General features: G+C 43.0%; 1 protein-coding gene across 1 annotated transcript in view; it reads left to right on the forward strand.

The window, feature by feature from the left end:
- PTPRB (protein tyrosine phosphatase receptor type B) overlaps window positions 1-20,108 on the forward strand; it is a 104,958-nt gene that overhangs the window by 54,928 nt on the left and 29,922 nt on the right. The window contains exons 10-18 of the mRNA XM_077807743.1: window positions 3,846-4,112; window positions 5,196-5,459; window positions 6,868-7,131; window positions 7,757-8,020; window positions 8,919-9,182; window positions 13,970-14,239; window positions 15,236-15,499; window positions 16,242-16,505; window positions 16,842-17,123. Coding sequence (XP_077663869.1) covers window positions 3,846-4,112; window positions 5,196-5,459; window positions 6,868-7,131; window positions 7,757-8,020; window positions 8,919-9,182; window positions 13,970-14,239; window positions 15,236-15,499; window positions 16,242-16,505; window positions 16,842-17,123 — 2,403 coding nt within the window. The remainder of the gene's footprint in view (window positions 1-3,845; window positions 4,113-5,195; window positions 5,460-6,867; window positions 7,132-7,756; window positions 8,021-8,918; window positions 9,183-13,969; window positions 14,240-15,235; window positions 15,500-16,241; window positions 16,506-16,841; window positions 17,124-20,108) is intronic.

Raw genomic sequence — 20,108 nt, forward strand, 5'->3', positions numbered from 1 at the left:
GAAGGGAAAAGCTCAGACTTGCAGATGGAAGCAGGACTGAAGAATTCTGAGGGGAGACTGCTGGGTGAAGAAAATGGACAGTGGAAGCATGTGACTAAGAGAACCAGGCAGAGGAAAAGATGGGCTAGTGAAGGACAAACAGAGCTCAAGAACAGGTTTGCAGAGTTGGAAAATGAAGAAGGGGTTCAGCAGATGGTCACTGAAGGTGGAAGGGCAAGGAAGAAGAGAAGAGCGGCAAGTCGTATAGGAAAAGGGGAAGAGTCAATGGAGACTACACCAAATATGAGCCCCAGGAGGATACAAGATGAGTTGAAGAGGATTACAAGGGAGAATAGGAATGGAAAGAACTTGCAGCCAGAGGAAACAGGGGATAGACCAGAGAATCGCACCGTCACCAGGAAAAGGCAGGTCTACGTGATCAGGGACTCCTTACTGAAAAGAATAGACAGGCCTGTAACCAGAGCTGATCCAGAGAATAGAAGGGTGTGCTGTCTTCCGGGTGCTAAGATACGGGATGTGGACCTGAGGTTGAAAAGGATCCTAAAGGGAGCGGGAAAGAATCCACTGATTATCCTTTATGTGGGAACAAATGATACCGGTAGATTCTCACTGGAACGTATCAAGGGAGACTATGCCAGGCTGGGGAAGACACTTAAGGAAGTCGAGGCTCAGGTGATCTTCAATGGGATTCTGCCTGTTCCTAGAGAAGGGCAACAAAGGTGTGACAAGATTATGACTATCAACAGATGTCTCAGACAGTGGTGCTATAAGGATGGCTTTGGGATATATGGCCACTGGGAGGCATTCATGGACAGAGGACAGTTCTCTCGGGATGGACTTCATCTGAGTAGAGAAGGAAATAGACTTCTAGGATGGAGGCTGGCACAACTGATTCAGAGAGCTTTAAACTAGGAATTTGGAGGAGATGGTTGGGAGATGTCCAGGTAATCTCCACACTGGATTTTAGCATTGAGAGGGAAGAAAACAAAGTAAGAAAGGATACAGCCGTGGGTAGGAGAATGGACATAAGGAGGAAGGGCAGTGTGGATACCAGTCCAATAGGTCATACTGGCTGTAGAATGTCTGTGCCTAATCAGGTAAAGAATGTGAGCGAGGCCAAACAGCAAAAATTACGCCAATACGAGGAGCCTAGGTAACAAAATGGAGGAATTAGAAATACTGGGTGCAGGAAGTGAAACCAGATATTATAGGGATAACAGAAACATGGCGGAATAGTAGTCATGACTGGACTACAGCTATTGAAGGGTATGTGCTGTTTAGGAAAGACAGAAATAAAGGTAAAGGTGGTGGAGTAGCATTGTATATCGACGATGAAGTAGAATGTAAAGAAATAAGAAGCGATGGAATGGATAAGACCGAGTCCGTCTGGGCAAAAATAACATTGGGGAAGAAAACTACTAGAGCCTCCCGTGTGATAGTACTTGGGGTGCGCTATAGATGGCCAGGATCTAAGTTGGATATGGATAGAGCCCTCTTTAATGTTTTTAATGAAGTAAATACTAATGGGAACTGCATGATCATGGGAGACTTTAACTTTCCAGTTATAGACTGGAGGACAAGTGATAGTAATAATAATAGGGCTCAGATTTTCCTAGATGCGATAGCTGATGGATTCTTCATCAAGTAGTTGCTGAACCAACTAGAAGGGATGCAAATTGAGCACCACCCAGATTGAGCTCTGGCAAGCTGCTTAAGGTGGTCTGGTTGTGTATTCTGTTTACGTTCATCACTGGCAGTCTTGTCGTGCCATCGAAACTTTTGATGTCCATGTGCTCATTGGCCATGTTGCTGCAATCTTTGGTACACACAATTCAGAATTCTTTGGTCTTCCATTCTAGTAATATCTCCATACCAAGAAAGCCACTGAAACTGCACCTGTGCTGTTGGAAGCGGTTGCTGGGCTCAGCTTCAAATATCCTCATTTCTGATATTGTCCTGCTACTTAATATGAAGCAGCTGACAAAGATGATGAGTACTGAAATGACCATCTAGTGTTTCTCAGCCTTCCTCAGTGCCCACATTTCACTTCCATACAATAGAGTTGGTATAACTTTGGTTCTGTAGATTGTCAGAAGCCTGATGGACTCACAACATCCCTACAGAAGGCACTGAAGAGCTTGAAACATGGCAACAGCTGCTGCTATATGCGTATCCACATCTTTTCAGCATCCCCCAGCACTGTCTGTGATGGCAACCTAAATATTTGACAGTTGCCACCTGCTCGATGTCCCATCCGGACAGGTTAACACTGAGCTGGTTGTAATCTGGAGTTGGAGGCCACTTGATTGTCATGGACAGAGATTTAGTTTTATCTGGATTAATAACCAGACCCATGTGTGCTGCTTCTTGCATGACCAGCCCGCCCACCAGCTGCAACGATTCACCAAACTGAGCCAACGCAACAATGTTGTTGGTGTATTCAGGATCTCGAAGCAGAATATGGTGTTCAGCTCAACGCCACTGACAGCTGCCTCTTCAAGCTTATCCCTCAACCAATCAGTGCAGATATGGAACAAAGATGATGAGAGAACTCAGCCTTGCCAGAACTTCCCTGGCGATAGGAAACCATGCCGTGCGTCTGTCACCAACGCAAACACAGCTTTCCCCATTCCACTATAGCGCTCCCCTATCAATAACACTGTCTTTCCAGGGAGGCTGAGGTGCCTCATCCGATCCCCCAAAAATGCCCGAGGCCCTGAATCAGAGGCCTGATGGAAGACTGTGAAAAGCGCTGCACACAGCTTATTAAATTCAGCCATCTACTCAAAAGCTGAAATATCACTAGAAGAGCCTTTCGTGCAAAAATCAGGTAGAGCCATTGCAGAGCACGGGTCGGCCTGAGAGGCGAAGTTCCAATTCAAATCTAGACTTCCCCATACTCCAAGCCTGTCTGGACCCAAGATTTTGGTTCAGACCACTGAATAATCTAACCTAATCTGATCTGTTTTATCAATATGCCTAATCATATTTATGATGACCAGTGCCATAGTATTTAGGCTCTGAGCTAGGTATAAAGCAAAATCTGTAGTGTGGATCTGAATTTTCCAAAGCTAAAAGGCTTTTAGATTGTGGAAGATTGAGTCTGACTGAACACTTATGTGAAAGCATTCAAAAATGAGTAATTATATTTTCATACTTTAATCAAACTTGGTCAAACCTTAAAAAGGGGTTCATTGGGTTTTTGTTAACATTTGGGCTAAATGTTCAACTCACTTTTTCTATTGTCTGAACAAGTTCACCCACCCCTATTTATTTTAAAGGTAACATTTTGCTACCCCTCAATCCATCATTAAATGTTAGAAGAGTCAATGCTATGAAATTCTTCTGAAGGAAAAGAAATTCAAGTGAGACTAGAAAGATTATATGTCCCAGTAATTCAGAAAATTAAAGTGGTGAAAGGTGTTGCCTTAGTTAGATCTTGTGCATCTATGTAATTGGTTTGCCACTGGCTAGGAATGGGATGAGCTCTGTGCAGGTTCAGTAGTCATCACAAACACAAATGACTTCTAAGTCATTTGTTTTTATCTGAATGACATTTATAAAATGGGATTCCTTCCAGCCCTCCTCTCTTGAATCATTTTGGGCTGATTGAGGAAAGCAAAGCCTGGGAGACCTTTCTGTGTAGTGCTAAAAACCAGGAAGCCCTTATGGGTTCCCACAAACCACAGTCCATCAGACAGGAAGCAGGTCTGGGAGTCCACCATTAGTTTATTTTTAGTCCTGTTGAGTCTGCTTTTTTGATGCACTTCCTCAGTGTGACTAAACTCTGTTTGGGAGATTTGTTTGTTTCTGTGTACTTACACCGTGACATTCTCCTATTATAGTGCCAGCTCAGGTGACTAGCCTGCATGTGACAAACCAGGGGGCAACCAACAGTTTGTTCACCAACTGGACAAGGGCGCTGGGAGATGTAGAGTCGTACCAAGTGCTGCTGATTCACGAAAATGTTGTCATTAAAAATGAGAGTGTTTCCAGTGAGACCAGTAGATACCACTTCCACTCCCTGAAAGCCGGAGGACTCTATTCCGTGGTCGTTACCACAGTTAGTGGAGGGATATCGTCCAGACAGACGATTGCAGAAGGGAGGACAGGTAAGGAAGGGGAAGGAAATGTTCCACCATATCTGTGTAAACTCCCATAAGCTGAACTCATTTGGAAGGATGGTCTCATGGTTAAGTCAGTGGACTAAGATTGGAAGATCTGGGTTCTGTGCCAGACTTCCATGCGTGGCCTTGCACAGGTCATGCCTCCGTTCCCTAGCCTCACAGAGTTGTTGTGAGGAAAAAGTGTTTGTTGGTCATTAGATACTCCAGTGATGGGATCCATAGAATTCTGAATCTTTCATGAGCAATAAAGAACAACAACAGTTTCTCGGATATTGAGCTGTGTGGGGAAAAATTGCACCAAGTTTTTGTGAATCTGGCAAAACCCAAACATTCTGTGATTTGACCCAAATGTTTTTCATGAAAACAACCTGTGATATTTTCAGGTAAAATCATGAAAAAACTAACCAGTGAGAAAATAGCACTGAAAAGTTGGGAAGCTGAAAACATTTCTTAATGTTTCCTAATTAATAGTGACCATGACAGAAAATGGGTCAGATCCTCCCCTGGTGTAAATTAGCTTAACTGCAATGGACTTTAGTGGAGTTATGCCAATTTGTGCTAGTAAGGAACTGTCGTAATAAAATTATTTAACTCCAGAATACTCCTGATCATTACCTAAAATGTCACCAGTTCTGGCAGGGTCAAACACACTGGCACATCTTGCATCACTGAAAAGAACCAGATCAATTTTGTAACTATTTTTGGCCACTAGGGGGTAGAAAACTCTTGATAATTAGAAATAAATCTTTGCATTGGCCTCAAAATGATAAAGGGATTTGTGGTTATTTTTATTGGTGAGGAATAGCACTCTAGGATCATAGCTAACACTCTAGGATATTAGACGTGCCATCAGACCCTTGACCTCACCACCATAGACAATAACTTCACTGTCTTTGTTCAGAAACTCAGATGTTTGCTACTCACTTGGAGTGGAAGGCTTTCTGATGCTAAATAAGACATCTCGCCTTTTTTGTTTTGCTTGATCACATTCCACACATTCCTGCTGCCCTTAACAATTGGAATAAGCTATTTAAAACTTCTTTGCTGCTTTTTCCTTTTGTTGCGCAGTTCCTTCCAGTGTGAGCGGAGTAACAGTGAATAATTCGGGACGGAGCGACTACCTCAGTGTTTCCTGGCTACCAGCAACTGGAGATGTGGATAGTTATTTGGTAACACTTTCTCATGACAGCCAGACGGTTCAGACTCTAACCATTTCCAGAGCCCTCAGTGAATGTTCTTTCAGCAGCCTGGTTCCCGGCAGGCTCTACAATGTGACAATAATCACAAAGTGTGGGAAGTATGAAAATCATTCCTTCAGCTGGGAACGAACAGGTAAAGGGGACAGAAAGAAAGGGGACTGTGTGTGGATTCAGTCACACACATCTCCCATGTTCAATCCTTTGCGATGATCTGTACTAGCAGTAATGGCTAACCAAAACAGGAGCTAGATTGGAAGATCAAGTCCTAAAACTACAGTGCTTAAGATTGAGGGCCTGCTTTTCATTTATGACTGTAGGACTACTTTACACCACACTGACAATGTAAAGTGGCCTTAGCATAAATGAGAATCAGACCCCCTGATCTTCCTCACATTTCAGTCAGTGACAAAACCACAATTAAGTTCAATGCGAAGAGGATCTGGCCCAAAGCCTCACTGTATCATAACCAAAGGAGGATTGGGAGTAAAAAATGTGAGTGCATAGGAAGGCCATCCTTAGCTAGAATAATTTGTGATCTTCTCCAGGGCAATAATTTTGACCCCAACATAAGTGAGGGGATAAGGAGCTTTTGCTTCTGTGAAAGGGCGAAATCTAGTACAAATTTGGCAGCCCTCATGGTGAGCTGAGATTAAATGACAGTTTTGACTCAAGCACTTTGTTCCCCAGACCCTGTAAGTTGGCCCTTCATGTACTATCCTGTGCAATAGGGGTCCAAAAAAGGCAAAAAAATGTTCAGATACAAATAGAATGGAATGGAAAGTGATCCTGGAAATAATATAATGCCATAATATAAGTGAACTCCCGCCTTTATTTCTGGACATGCTATCTCAAAAAGGATATAACAGGAATAGAGGAGAGCCAGAGATGTGTGACAGAAATGATCCAAGGTATGGAAAAACTTCCATCTGAAGAGAAATTTAAAATATGAGGACTGTTTACCTGAGAGCGAGCAGAGGAATAAGGGGGGACAAGATAGAGATATGCAAAATAACCCCCTTTCTCTTAATAGAACAAGGGGACAGTCAGTGAAACAGAAAGGTAGCAAATTTAGCTCTAATAAAAGGATATACTCTTTCATACACTGCAGAGTTAACCTATGAAACTCATTGCTATATGATAACATTAAAGCAAAGAGTGTAGTAGGATTCCAAAAGGGATTGGACTTGTATGTGGATAACAAGAACAGCCAGAGTTACAATAGCAAGAATTAAAACAATCAAACCCCACTGTTGGAAGGGATCAGCCCTCATGTTTCACATCATAAGCCAAGCCCTAATTAATGGGAGTTAGGAAGAAATGTTCCCAATGGACAGGCTATTCAATAACTGCCGGCTGCAAGGGTTTTTGCACTTCTCTCTGAAGTATCTGATACTTGACCACTGAGCTAATCTGGGTATGGCAGTGCCTGTGCTCAGTTACCTTTCTCTGGATATTCTGTGTGACACATTTATTGTTTCAGAATCCCTAATTCTTTGCCTGTGTTCTTCTCTTCCCCCCTTCCCTGCCCCCCCTCTCCCCAGTACCTTCAAGCGTGCAGGGACTTACTGTCAGCAATTCAGCAAGAAGTGACTATTTAAAGGTGTCCTGGTTACATGCCACTGGAGATTTTGACAATTATGAAGTGATCATCAAGAACAACAATGACTTCAACCAAACAAAAAGTGTCCCCAAGGATGAAAATGAATGTGTGTTCACTAAACTGGTCCCGGGGAGGCAATACAGCGTAACTGTTAGCACACGGAGTGGAAAATATGAGACTAGTAAAAGGGTCAATGGCAGAACAAGTGAGTAAATACCCTGGAGAACATCCCTGGAGTTCTGATTGGAGGGAGGGCATTTTTATTTACAGTACACAGGTGAAAAGGAAGTCTTGTTTTACCATCTGATGCTGATAGCTTGGCTCTTCAAACGTGTGTCGCTCTAAAGATCAAAGGAGGCATCTAGGTTACAATAGATGTCTAAGTCAAAGACATGCAGAAAATTAAAAAAAAATATGTGTGTTTAGGGTTGTAAACTCTGAGATAAAATATAGCATATTTAAAATCAAAGTTGTACAGTTTTGCCATGTCAATCTGTTATTTATGTTTTAAAAGCAATGACAACAGATATAGAATCTCTCTCTTTCATGTGACAGGCTGGAGGTGCAGAAAGAGAGTTATCCATGCTTTTATTCATTTATTTGTTATTTTATTTTTTGTATTGTGGTAGCTCCTAGAAGCCCTAGTCATGGACCATTGTGCTAGACTCTGTACAAACACAGAACAAAAAGATGGTTCCATTAGTTTCAATAACATTTTGCATGCTAAGGTTTACATCACAAGAGGTATGTCAAGTCACGTTCCTTGGCAGTGGTCAGAATAACAATGACCTGAAGAGTTTATTTGCTATTCTTTTCTATTGTGTTTTCAGTGCCAGAGTCAGTGAAGGAACTGACTCTTAGTAACAGAAGCACTGAAGACCTGCAAGTTACCTGGTCAAAGGCTGAGGGGGATGTCGATCAGTATGAGATTCAGTTACTTTTCAATGATATGAAGGTCTTTCCACCCATTTTCCTTGGAAACACCATTGAGGAGTATCGGTTCACAGCTTTAACCCCAGGGCGCCTGTATAAAATTCTTGTCTTGACAATCAGTGGAGACACACAACGTGCCACTTTCATAGAAGGACTGACAGGTAAGAGAAAACAGCTTTTAAAACATGGTTTCGGGCTTCTTCATTCCGGAGAGCAAAAAACTGGGAGTTCAGCAAATCCAGACTGCGTCACAATCATACTTGAGCTCCTTAGTCTACAATGAACCCAGCTGTAATACTGTCAGAGAAATGCAAGATGTCACTGAAAGCCACATCAATACTTCAGCTAAACTGAGCTTCCCTTAATAAACAAATGTCACAATCATCCACTATCATATAAGTGATGGATGGTAGTGTGATTTCTTGGTTAGAGGAGGGCACTGGGAGTGAAGATTTCAGATTTCTTTTATGCCCAGCTCTGCCACTGGTTTGCTTTGTCACCTTGGTGAAATCACTTAACATCTCAGTCAGCTCCCCAATTTACCATCTGTAAAATAAGTATATTACATAACTACAAACAAATTGTGACGTTTAATGCATTATCATCTGTAAAGAATTTTGAGATTCTCAGAAGAAAGATCCTTGTGTAATATTATTTGCAGAATATAAAGGTATCTAGACAAAGCAACGATAACAGTATTTTTTTATTTTCTTTATTGTCTCTGGAAAGATATAGCATTCTTCTTATGAATAAAGAGAAAGAGAGAGGTACTGTGTTGTACATTGCTAGGGCACAATCCTGCAAATACTTACACACATCTGCAGCTTCACTCACACAAGTAGTGGGACTACTCACAGGAGTAAAGTTACACATACATGTAAGTATTTGCAAAATTAGGCCCCTCATGAGTACAATAGTCTCTTTTCCTTTTGTACTTATTGCTGATGTAGACTTCAGAATTGCATTTGCTGCAGCTACAGACATACCAGTATTTGAAATATTTGATTGGAATGAAAATTTCTGAGCTGGGGTTTCCATCTTTCTGGTTTTTTTCCCCAGCTCCAAGTGCTGTGAAAAACATTCACGTTTCAGCCAATGGGATGACAAACAGCCTGAGAGTGAACTGGACTCCTGGAGGAGGAGATGTTGATTCCTACACAGTGACACTATTCCATCAGAACTATCAGCTTGATTCCCAGACTGTCTCCAAGCCTGTCTATGAGCATACCTTCAGCAAGTTAGAAGCAGGGGAGCAGTACCGGGTTGTGGTACAGTCTAACAGCGGCACCCTGCACAACAGTTTAACGGCTCTCGGACGTACAAGTACGTTTCTTAGTGGAAAAAGGGCAAAAAGTGCCATACGTTCCCATCAGATTATGACTATTTTATAACAATATTTTATTATTTGTCTATATGGTGTCCCAAAGTGTCTGGGGAGACTCAGATGTGTAAGGAGATGGGTCTCTGTCACAAAGAGTTTGAAGGCTTGATCCTGCAAACCTACCTGGTAGTAATTTCGCTGGTGTGAATAATCACATTGGCGTCAGTGGGACTTCTCATGTGGGCAACTTTACTTATCATAGAATCATAGAATCATAGAATATCAGGGTTGGAAGGGACCCCTGAAGGTCATCTAGTCCAACCCCCTGCTTGAAGCAGGACCAATTCCCAGTTAAATCATCCCAGCCAGGGCTTTGTCAAGCCTGACCTTAAAAACCTCTAAGGAAGGAGATTCTACCACCTCCCTAGGTAATGCATTCCAGTGTTTCACCACCCTCTTAGTGAAAAAGTTTTTCCTAATATCCAATCTAAACCTCCCCCACTGCAACTTGAGACCATTACTCCTCGTTCTGTCATCTGCTACCATTGAGAACAGTCTAGAGCCATCCTCTTTGGAACCCCCTTTCAGGTAGTTGAAAGCAGCTATCAAATCCCTCCTCATTCTTCTCTTCTGCAGGCTAAACAATCCCAGCTCCCTCAGCCTCTCCTGATAAGTCATGTGTTCTAGACCCCTAATCATTTTTGTTGCCCTTCGCTGGACCCTCTCCAATTTATCCACATCTTTCTTGTAGTGTGGGGCCCAAAACTGGACACAGTACTCCAGATGAGGCCTCACCAATGTCGAATAGAGGGGAACGATCACGTCCCTCGATCTGCTCGCTATGCCCCTACTTATACATCCCAAAATGCCATTGGCCTTCTTGGCAACAAGGGCACACTGCTGACTCATATCCAGCTTCTCGTCCACTGTCACCCCTAGGTCCTTTTCCGCAGAACTGCTGCCTAGCCATTCGGTCCCTAGTCTGTAGCGGTGCATTGGATTCTTCCATCCTAAGTGCAGGACCCTGCACTTATCCTTATTGAACCTCATCAGATTTCTTTTGGCCCAATCCTCCAATTTGTCTAGGTCCTTCTGTATCCTATCCCTGCCCTCCGGTGTATCTACCACTCCTCCCAGTTTAGTATCATTCGCAAATTTGCTGAGAGTGCAATCCACACCATCCTCCAGATCATTTATGAAGATATTGAACAAAACCGGCCCCAGGACCGACCCTTGGGGCACTCCACTTGATACCGGCTGCCAACTAGACATGGAGCCATTGATCACTACCCGTTGAGCCCGACAATCTAGCCAGCTTTCTACCCACCTTATAGTGCATTCATCCAGCCCATACTTCCTTAACTTGCTGACAAGAATACTGTGGGACACCGTGTCAAAAGCTTTGCTAAAGTCAAGAAACAATACATCCGCTGCTTTCCCTTCATCCACAGAACCAGTAATCTCATCATAAAAGGCGATTAGATTAGTCAGGCATGACCTTCCCTTGGTGAATCCATGCTGGCTGTTCCTGATCACTTTCCTCTCATGCAAGTACTTCAGGATTGATTCTTTAAGGACCTGCTCCATGATTTTTCCAGGGACTGAGGTGAGGCTGACTGGCCTGTAGTTCCCAGGATCCTCCTTCTTCCCTTTTTTAAAGATTGGCACTACATTAGCCTTTTTCCAGTCATCCGGGACTTCCCCGGTTCGCCACGAATTTTCAAAGATAATGGCCAATGGCTCTGCAATCACAGCCGCCAATTCCTTCAGCACTCTCGGATGCAACTCGTCCGGCCCCATGGACTTGTGCACGTCCAGCTTTTCTAAATAGTCCCTAACCACCTCTATCTCCACAGAGGGCTGGCCATCTCTTCCCCATTTTGTGATGCCCAGCGCTGCAGTCTGGGAGCTGACCTTGTTAGTGAAAACAGAGGCAAAAAAAGCATTGAGTACATTAGCTTTTTCCACATCCTCTGTCACTAGGTTGCCTCCCTCATTCAGTAAGGGGCCCACACTTTCCTTGGCTTTCTTCTTGTTGCCAACATACCTGAAAAAACCCTTCTTGTTACTCTTGACATCTCTTGCTAGCTGCAGCTCCAGGTGCGATTTGGCCCTCCTGATTTCATTCCTACATGCCCGAGCAATATTTTTATACTCTTCCCTGGTCATATGTCCAACCTTCCACTTCTTGTAAGCTTCTTTTTTATGTTTAAGATCCGCTAGGATTTCACCATTAAGCCAAGCTGGTCGCCTGCCATATTTACTATTCTTTCGACTCATTGGGATGGTTTGTCCCTGTAACCTCAACAGGGATTCCTTGAAATACAGCCAGCTCTCCTGGACTCCTTTCCCCTTCAAGTTAGTCCCCCAGGGGATCCTGGCCATCCGTTCCCTGAGGGAGTCGAAGTCTGCTTTCCTGAAGTCCAGGGTCCATATCCTGCTGCTTACCTTTCTTCCCTGCGTCAGGATCCTGAACTCAACCAACTCATGGTCACTGCCTCCCAGATTCCCATCCACTTTTGCTTCCCCCACTAATTCTACCCGGTTTGTGAGCAGCAGATCAAGAAAAGCGCCCCCCCTAGTTGGCTCCTCTAGCACTTGCGCCAGGAAATTATCCCCTACGCTTTCCAAAAACTTCCTGGATTGTCTATGCACCGCAGTATTGCTCTCCCAGCAGATATCAGGAAAATTAAAGTCACCCATGAGAATCAGGGCATGCGATCTAGTAGCTTCCGTGAGCTGCCGGAAGAAAGCCTCATCTATCTCATCCCCCTGGTCCGGTGGTCTATAGCAGACTCCCACCACTACATCACTCTTGTTGCACACACTTCTAAACTTAATCCAGAGACACTCAGGTTTTTCTACAGTTTCGTACCGGAGCTCTGAGCAGTCATACTGCTCCCTTACATACAGTGCTACTCCCCCACCATATTTACTTGAGTAAATATTTGTGAGAATGGGCCCTCCAGTCCAAACTCTGCCATGGGATCTGCTAATGCAGCCTCTTATGCCTGCCTGGAATCCCAAAGGTGCCAGTGGGACTCCACACAGTGTGCTAGCAGAGCCCACTGCATGATCAGGGGCTCCCAGACAATGGAAGAGATGCAACTCAATATCATGATTTAAATCCTCTTCCTCTTTTTGTGTGAGCCTGTGTTTTGCTTTGGGACTGGGCTTTTGGGGGGAGTAGCCCTTGGCTAAGATGTTTTCTGTCATCCCGTACTTGCCTGTCTTGTCTATTATTTTGACAGTTTTGTTGTTTCTTTGCGTTTTAATACTTGTTTATATTCCTTTGAAACCTGTGATGATTTTTCAGCTATTTATACACACTACACACACACATATCCTCTTTGTAGTATAAAAGCTAAATAAATTCTCTCTCTTTCTGGTCGTTCAATTTTTTTTTTTAAATAACCCTCTCCTGATCATCCCTTTCTCTGGTGTCCCAAGCACCATGACTCTCTGGAAACCACCCCACTACACCTCCTCTTATCCATTGCTTCCCCAACCCAACCTTGGCCTTGGTGTGCTTTAGCTACTTTACACACTGGAGGAAAAAGGAATGTAACCTGAGGCCAAGGGAAGGGTTGTAAGTGTCTCAGCCAGGGACAATGACTGCTACAACAAGAGGGCGAGAATGCGATATTGGAGAGTAGGCAGCCTAGTCACTACTTTGGCCCCAGCTTTCGTATGATCTTTTATTATTTCTTAGATATGACTATATAAACAAGTATGCAACTTTTGTTAGAACAACATTGAATAGCCATGGGCTGGAGTCTGCTTTATGAATTTATGTTCCATGGAGCAGAGAACGGGGGAGAGGAGGGGAGGAGTCTCCCGGGTGTTGATTACAGTTCTCTAATTCATTCCCAAGGGGCTGTCTGCCAGCTGCGGGTAGCCAGAGCACAGCACACCCCCTACACCTCCCTTCCACCCTCCAGCCACTAGGAGTTGTGGGGAGTTTGTCCGAGAGCTGGTTTCTCTGCCTGCTGGGGTCTCTCCCATGCTGAGGAAATTCAAAGTTGGGGAGGTGCAGATGACATATAAAGCTATAAAACTGTATCATTTAGTGGGTTAGCCAGCCTTCCAACATTGCATTCCATGCTCTATACGCTCCCCAAATATTATTTATTTTAATTTTTTTTTAATAAATGTATGTAATTCTATATAGGGCAGACGCAATGAACAGAGATGCGCATAACAGGCAACTTTTCGAATGCTGTGGGAGTGTTGCACACAGACTGTGAAAGCGAGGTGTTTAGCCAGTTTTATGAAGCAGAGTCTAACAGAAATGACTTCAATTCACCACTATTGGTAGAACAAAAAAAATCTGTCTCTTTAAAAACCCGTTTCATCTAATCTACAAGTTCTAAAGTGCCTTAACCATAATTTATGTCATGACTGCATGGTATGTGGTGCAGAGTTAAGGTTGTTTTGGGTGCCCTACTGATACATTTCCATAGAAGAACATTCATACTCTTTTTTTTTTAAGTTTAACCTTCACTTTGAATTTCCAGGAGGTATAATGCCTGGTTTGGAGATAATTACAAGATCCCTGTAATACATCTTACCCTAAATTATGGAAAGTAGTTTTTGTGTAGGAATTCTGTCTGTCTGTCTGTGTGCACGCAAATACACACATACACATACATACACCACATGCATCGGTGTGAGCCGACATACATAAATATTTTTCACAAATATTTTTCACAGTTAATTATGTTAATTCACAAACACATATTAAGTGATACAAAATTAACCTCACAATCTCTTTAATTGTTGTTCCCAGTTCCTTCCTCTGTCCAGGGTTTATTTGCAGATCATGCCTACAGCAGTCATTCCTTGTTAGTGACCTGGCACAGTGGTCCAGGAGTGGCTGAGAGATATGACATCCTGCTTTTGACTGAGCAAGGTATCCTTCTGAGCAATAAATCAGAGCCAGCAACTGCTAAACAGCACAAATTTGAAGATTTAATACCAGGCAAGAAGTATAAAGTGCAAATGTTGACAGTCAGCGGTGGGCTCTTCAGCAGCCGAGCAGAAACCGAAGGCCGAACAGGTAGAGCATTTCAGCATTATTTACAGTATCTGCAGTAAGATATGGTATGAATATAATGATTCATTCAAATATCTAGTTATCCAAAAAGCTCCAATAGGAACCAGTCTCCTTGAATCAATGCATCGTTTTTCTGAGATACGTTTAATGTAAAAAATTGAAAATTGCTTACAAAGGGGTGTGGATTTTCCAGGTTGTTGTGAAAGGATCAGTAGCCTTTGGCACGCGGCCCATCAGGGTAAGCCCCTGGTGGGCCAGGCCGGTTTGTTTACCTGCCGTGTCTGCAGGTTCAGCTGATCGCAGCTCCTACTGGCCTTGGTTTGCCGTTCCAGGCCAATGGGGGCTGCAGGAAGGGTGGCCAGCACATCCCTTGGCCTGCGCCTCCACATTGGCCTGAAGAGGCGAACCGCAGCCAGTAGGAGTTGCCATCGGCCAAACCCGAGGACGCGGCAGGTAAACAAACAGGCCCGGCCTGCCAGGGCTTTCCCTGATGGGCCACGTGCCAAAGGTTGCTGATCCCTATTGTAGTGCATTGTATATTGAAGCAGAGAGTTGAGGAGTGTTGCTATAGTTAAGAATCTCTCTGCATGTCATTATATAGCCATGTTAACTCTTTCTATTGTCTATCCTTAAATTCACTTGGCTTATATAGGATCCTAGCCCCAACTTGAATACAAATATACTGCCAGTGTTGCCAACCTTTTCTCAGGCAAAACTTCACATTGATGTTAAAGAGAAGTTTTGTGTGAGTCTAGACTGGAGGATTGAGCCCCTTGGTTATCATACATATTACATATGTGTTGCTAAATGGCATCTATAACTTACAAAAGTTTTCCTCTTGTTTCTGGACGTCATTGTTTTTGTGCTTTTACGTTATATGAATGTAGTTCTCAGTGGCTTAATAGAAATTTCTTCTAGTCATAAGTGTCATTTTAACTGAGATTTAGCTTAGTTACTAGAATCTCTGACATTTTCTCCTATATTTATCCCTGTTTCCAGTCCCAGCTGCTGTCACAAATCTGAAGGTCACAGAAAACACCAATGGACGCCTGTCATTCAGCTGGACTACCTCCCAGGGAGAACTGGACTCCTATAATATCTTTCTGTACAATCCAGACAAATCCCTCCAGGACAGAATTTCAGGAGACCAGAACCTTCAGCAGTGTTCTTTCCAGAACTTGCGGCAAGGCAGGATGTATAAAATGGTGATTGTTACCCACAGTGGAGAGCTCACAAATGAGTCATCCGTATTTGGAAGAACAGGTAGGAGCATCTAGCAGGATAATCCATCCCCAATGAAATCTTCCTTAAGGACATCGGTGAGCTAATCTAATAGCCAAAAGCTGGTACTAGAGTCTAGTAAAGCTGTTAGAAGTATCCAAGCTGTCTTTATACATCAAAGGCATTATCTAAAAGAAAGCTAAATTCTAAATTATGTGACAACTGTTTTCAGATAATAAATAAGTAAATATTGTCCTAATTTATTATCTGCGGCCCAGTGGTACCTAGGTGTCCCAATCAAGGGCAGGAGCCCTATTGTACTAGAAGCTATATAGGTATAAATAAAAAGACAGTCCTCTGCCCCAAAGAGCTTACAGCACTGGTTTATGATAAGATGCAGCAAGTGGGCAAAACAAACGGGGAAGGGAGAAAACAAGGTGGCTAACAGTGAAATGAAAAAGCTTTTCATGATTAGCACTAGTTTCAGCTTACCATTTGTCTACCCACTGCCAGGTGGCAGGGTGTTGTAGGCATTTGTAAGAGCTATGTTACTCCCCAAAACCTCCTCTAATCTCCCACTACTCCCCCTCCTCCTCTTCCCTCCCTCCTCCCACCCCGATACACACACACACACACACTGAAATTCCTGAAATTTGTTTCCTGTTTTTTGGCCACCTGTGCTATGTATATCTAGATCTTTATATGGCCACTATCACAGCACTACCGTAGCACTATTCTTCCCCAAAATGTTCAGTGTGTAGTAACTGTGTACCCTCTCTTTCAGTTCCAGCCCCAGTTATTAATCTCAACAGCTCCAACAGAAACATGACAGGCAGTCTGTGGTTCACCTGGGGACCAGCATCAGGAGATGTAGACTATTATGAACTGAATCTTTATAACCCAAATGGCACACAGAAGGAAACAAGGCATGGGAAAGACCTGAGAGAGTGGCATTTCCTGGGCCTAGTTCCTGGCAGAAAGTACACTCTGGTTGTAGTGACCCACAGCGGTGACCTGACCAATACAGCAAAGACTGAGGGAAGAACAGGTAAAGAACTGCAGTGGCTTTTTGCCCCCAACTGTCAGAATTTACAGCAGTTCATTGATATGTGATGGATTTATTCTGAGATAGGATTTTTATTGCATGAATTATTAAAGGCATAGAAAAGTACAAGTAAGACCATCATAAATAGTATTACATTAATGGCAGGAAATAAATCAGAGTCCGACTGGTTTATTCGATGTCCTGTTTCTTATCAATGTTACTGTGCAGAAGCCGGAGAGAAATGAAGAAGTCTAAGATAATGGCTGTTTTGTCTCACACACCCATCCTGTGTGCAAATGTCATGAGACTTTTTCTTTTCATTTTGCCCCTTGTGTCTAGCACCCAGTCCTCCTAGTGCTGTATCATTTGCTGATGTTGCAAACACCTCCCTGTCAATCACCTGGCTGGGTCCCCCAGACTGGACGGATTATGATGACTTTGAGTTGCAATGGTTCCCGAGAGATCCCCTTACAGTCTTCAACCCGTACAGCAACAGCAGATCAAAGGGACGCATCATGTATGGCCTTCGACCGGGGCGGCTCTATAATTTCAGTGTCAGGAGTGTCAGCGGCAACACCTGGAAGACATACAGTCAATCACTGTCTGGAACTGTGAGAACAAGTAGGAACCCATTTGTTATTGAACCCTTATTGCTCATCTGGAGATGATGCTGAAACAGTACGGCCAATGAGTTAAATCTTACCCATCCCAATTAAGCATTTATTAATTTCTATTAGTTGACTCAAGAATGTCTGGATATGGAGTCAAGTAGAAATCAAAATGTTCCTTTGTCCTGCCCTACAGCAAGTATGTAAAGATTAGAAATGAACACAAGCTGCAAAATTCAGATCCAGATCAAAACATTCCTGAAATTCTGGACTATTTGGTTCCAGGTTTCGATTTGTCATAGAATCAGAAAAATGTAGGGCTGAAAGGGACCTTGAGAAGACATCAAGTCCAGCCCCCTGCATTGAGGTAGGACCAAATAAACCTAGACCATCTCTGACAGGTGTTTGTCTAATCTGTTCTTAAAAACCTCCAAGGATGAGGATTCCACACCCTCCCTTGGAAGCCTATTCCAAAGTTTATCTAACTTTATGGTTAGAAAGTTTTTTCTAATATCTAACCTAAATCTCCATGATGCAGTTTAAGCCCATTACCTCTTGTCCTATATTCCAGTGGATCAAAAACAATTGATCACTGTCCCCTTTATAACAGCCCTTACCATAGTTGAAGACTGTTATCAGGTCCCTGCTCAGTCTTCATTTCTGAAGACTAAAAATGCACAGGTTTTTTTTAACTTCCTCAAAGGTCAGGTTTTCTAAGCCTTTTCTCAATTTTTGCTGCTCTGCTCTGGCCTGTCTGCTGATTCAGATCCAAACGTCTTTGAAGTTCAGGATTATTTAGATTCTGAAATTTGGAGTGGGTCCATCAAGATATTTTGAGCAATCAAAAAGGAAGTGTGTTCCTGGGGCACAAGAAGGCCTTGGGTATAGTAGATCTGAAAAAGTAAAGTCAAAGAGTTCCTTTCCTCTAAATAGCTGTTTGTCAATGTTTGTGGCTTCCACCCATATTTATCTGAGTCCAGCTGATCTCATTAACAGTCTGATGAGAAGACTGCCCTGAAGTGGACAGAATAACTAAACCATGGGGAACATTTTGGACCATACAGTAATCTGTACTTTGGGTCATATGTTGTACTTCACATGGTGTAACTAAAACATATATTTTGCACGGTGAAATACATACTTCATAGACATGCCCTGTTGAGATGGACATTTCATATGTGACACAGGAAACCAGATTCACACATAGTTCATGTGACTTTTGTCCTCTCAGCCTTGAGAGGACTGTGTTGTGGTTTCCATTTCTGATTCTTCAGCTGAACTACTAGTCTTGTGATAAACTGCAGATTCGAACTGCTAAATGTAGACTAGACGGCCTAAACTTTCATTTTTGTTTCTTTGCATGTTACACCTTGAAAACATTTTAAGCGGCAAAATAGCAAATTTTTGCCACTTGAATTCAAAGTGCTAATTGGAGAAGTAAAAGGACAGAACAAAGATGTTAGCTGCTATGCTTCTTCCCCTAATCACATCAGGAGGCAGTGAAACTGCAGCAAAAAGTCTTATTAGTGATAAGAAAAGGAGTACTGGTGGCACCAGCTACAGCTCACTTCATGCTCAAATAAATTGGTTAGTCTCTACGGTGCCACAAGTCCTCCTTTTCTTTTTGCGGATACAGACTAACACGGCTGCTACTCTGAAAGCTGTTATTAGTGATAGTGCCATGTAGAGGGGTAAGGGGAATAGAAAGGGCAATTCATATGCACACACCATTTAGCCCTGTTAGCTTTCTTCCATAAAAGACCTGCAAAACTGGGCTATGTTTGCAAAGGAGTTGGGCCCAGGGGGTGGATGAGAGGAGTCATGAAAAAGCTATGCTAAGTGACATACATAGAGAGAGAGAGATTTGGTGAAAATTTTGGTCTATACTTTGGGGGGGGGGGGTGAGTGTGTACGTGAGTGTACATACACACACAGAGTATGGGTCAAAATCTTAACCAAAAAAATTAACTATGTACTCTGTGACTTCTCTCAGTGGAAATTCATACCTGATATAAGTGGGTGGAAATCACAGGGTCACATTCTAGAAGGAATATACTGGTCACTTTTGTTCCTGCAGAGATCTGTGATCAGTTTGTTCCTTGCATTGATTTTATGCTGGAGGGAAATGTAAAGCCTTAACATTATGGGCATGTTTATTAGGTAGGGTCACCATACTCCTTAGCTGATACTTTGCAACTGTAAGATGATTTGTTTCAAAAAGAGTGATCCAGCCAAGATTTTCAGAAGTGACTGATGGTTTGGGATGCCCCAGTCTCGAAACTTTTTAAGTGGGCCTAATTTTCAGAAAGTGCTAAGCACCTACTCTCTGAAAATCTGGCCACTTTAAGGTGGCAGAAGTTAGTACCTATAATTATTCATCACTTTTGAAAAATTTGGCCTTTTTACATTTAGCATCTCAGAGGACAACAGTGGTTAGACCAGAGGTCGGCAACTTTCAGCACATGGGGTAATCTGCTGGCGGGCTGCGAGACATTTTGTTATGTTGACCGTCTGCAGGCATGGCTCCCGCAGCTCCCAGTGACTGCGGTTTGCCATTCCTGGCCAATAGGAGCTGCGGGACACAGGGATGTGCTGGCTGCCACTTCCCACAGCTCCAGTTGGCCAGGAACAGCAAACAGCAGCCACAGAGAGCTGCGGGGGGCTGTGCCTGCAGACGGTCAATGTAAACAAAATGCCTCACGGCCTGCCAGTGGATTACCCTGATGGGCCGCGTGCTGAAGGTTGCCAACGCCTGGGTTAGACCTTTTTCCAAGTATTATACAAATGTTTTAGTTGGTTGGTTTTTGGTTTTGGGGTGTTTTGTTTTTTTTTTACATGCATCTCTAGCTTTTCACCTTGAAAGTTAGAGTTTGACAATGGTGCCTTGATTTAATTTCATTTTTGTGCTGTGTCAAAATGTGTTCCTTTAATTAGTTCCTTTAATTAGAACTTTTTAAATGATCTTATATTATTTACAAAAAGAAAAGGAGTACTTGTG

Source organism: Eretmochelys imbricata, chromosome 1 (genome assembly GCF_965152235.1).
Source record: "Eretmochelys imbricata isolate rEreImb1 chromosome 1, rEreImb1.hap1, whole genome shotgun sequence".
Classification (NCBI taxonomy): Eukaryota; Metazoa; Chordata; order Testudines; family Cheloniidae; genus Eretmochelys; species Eretmochelys imbricata.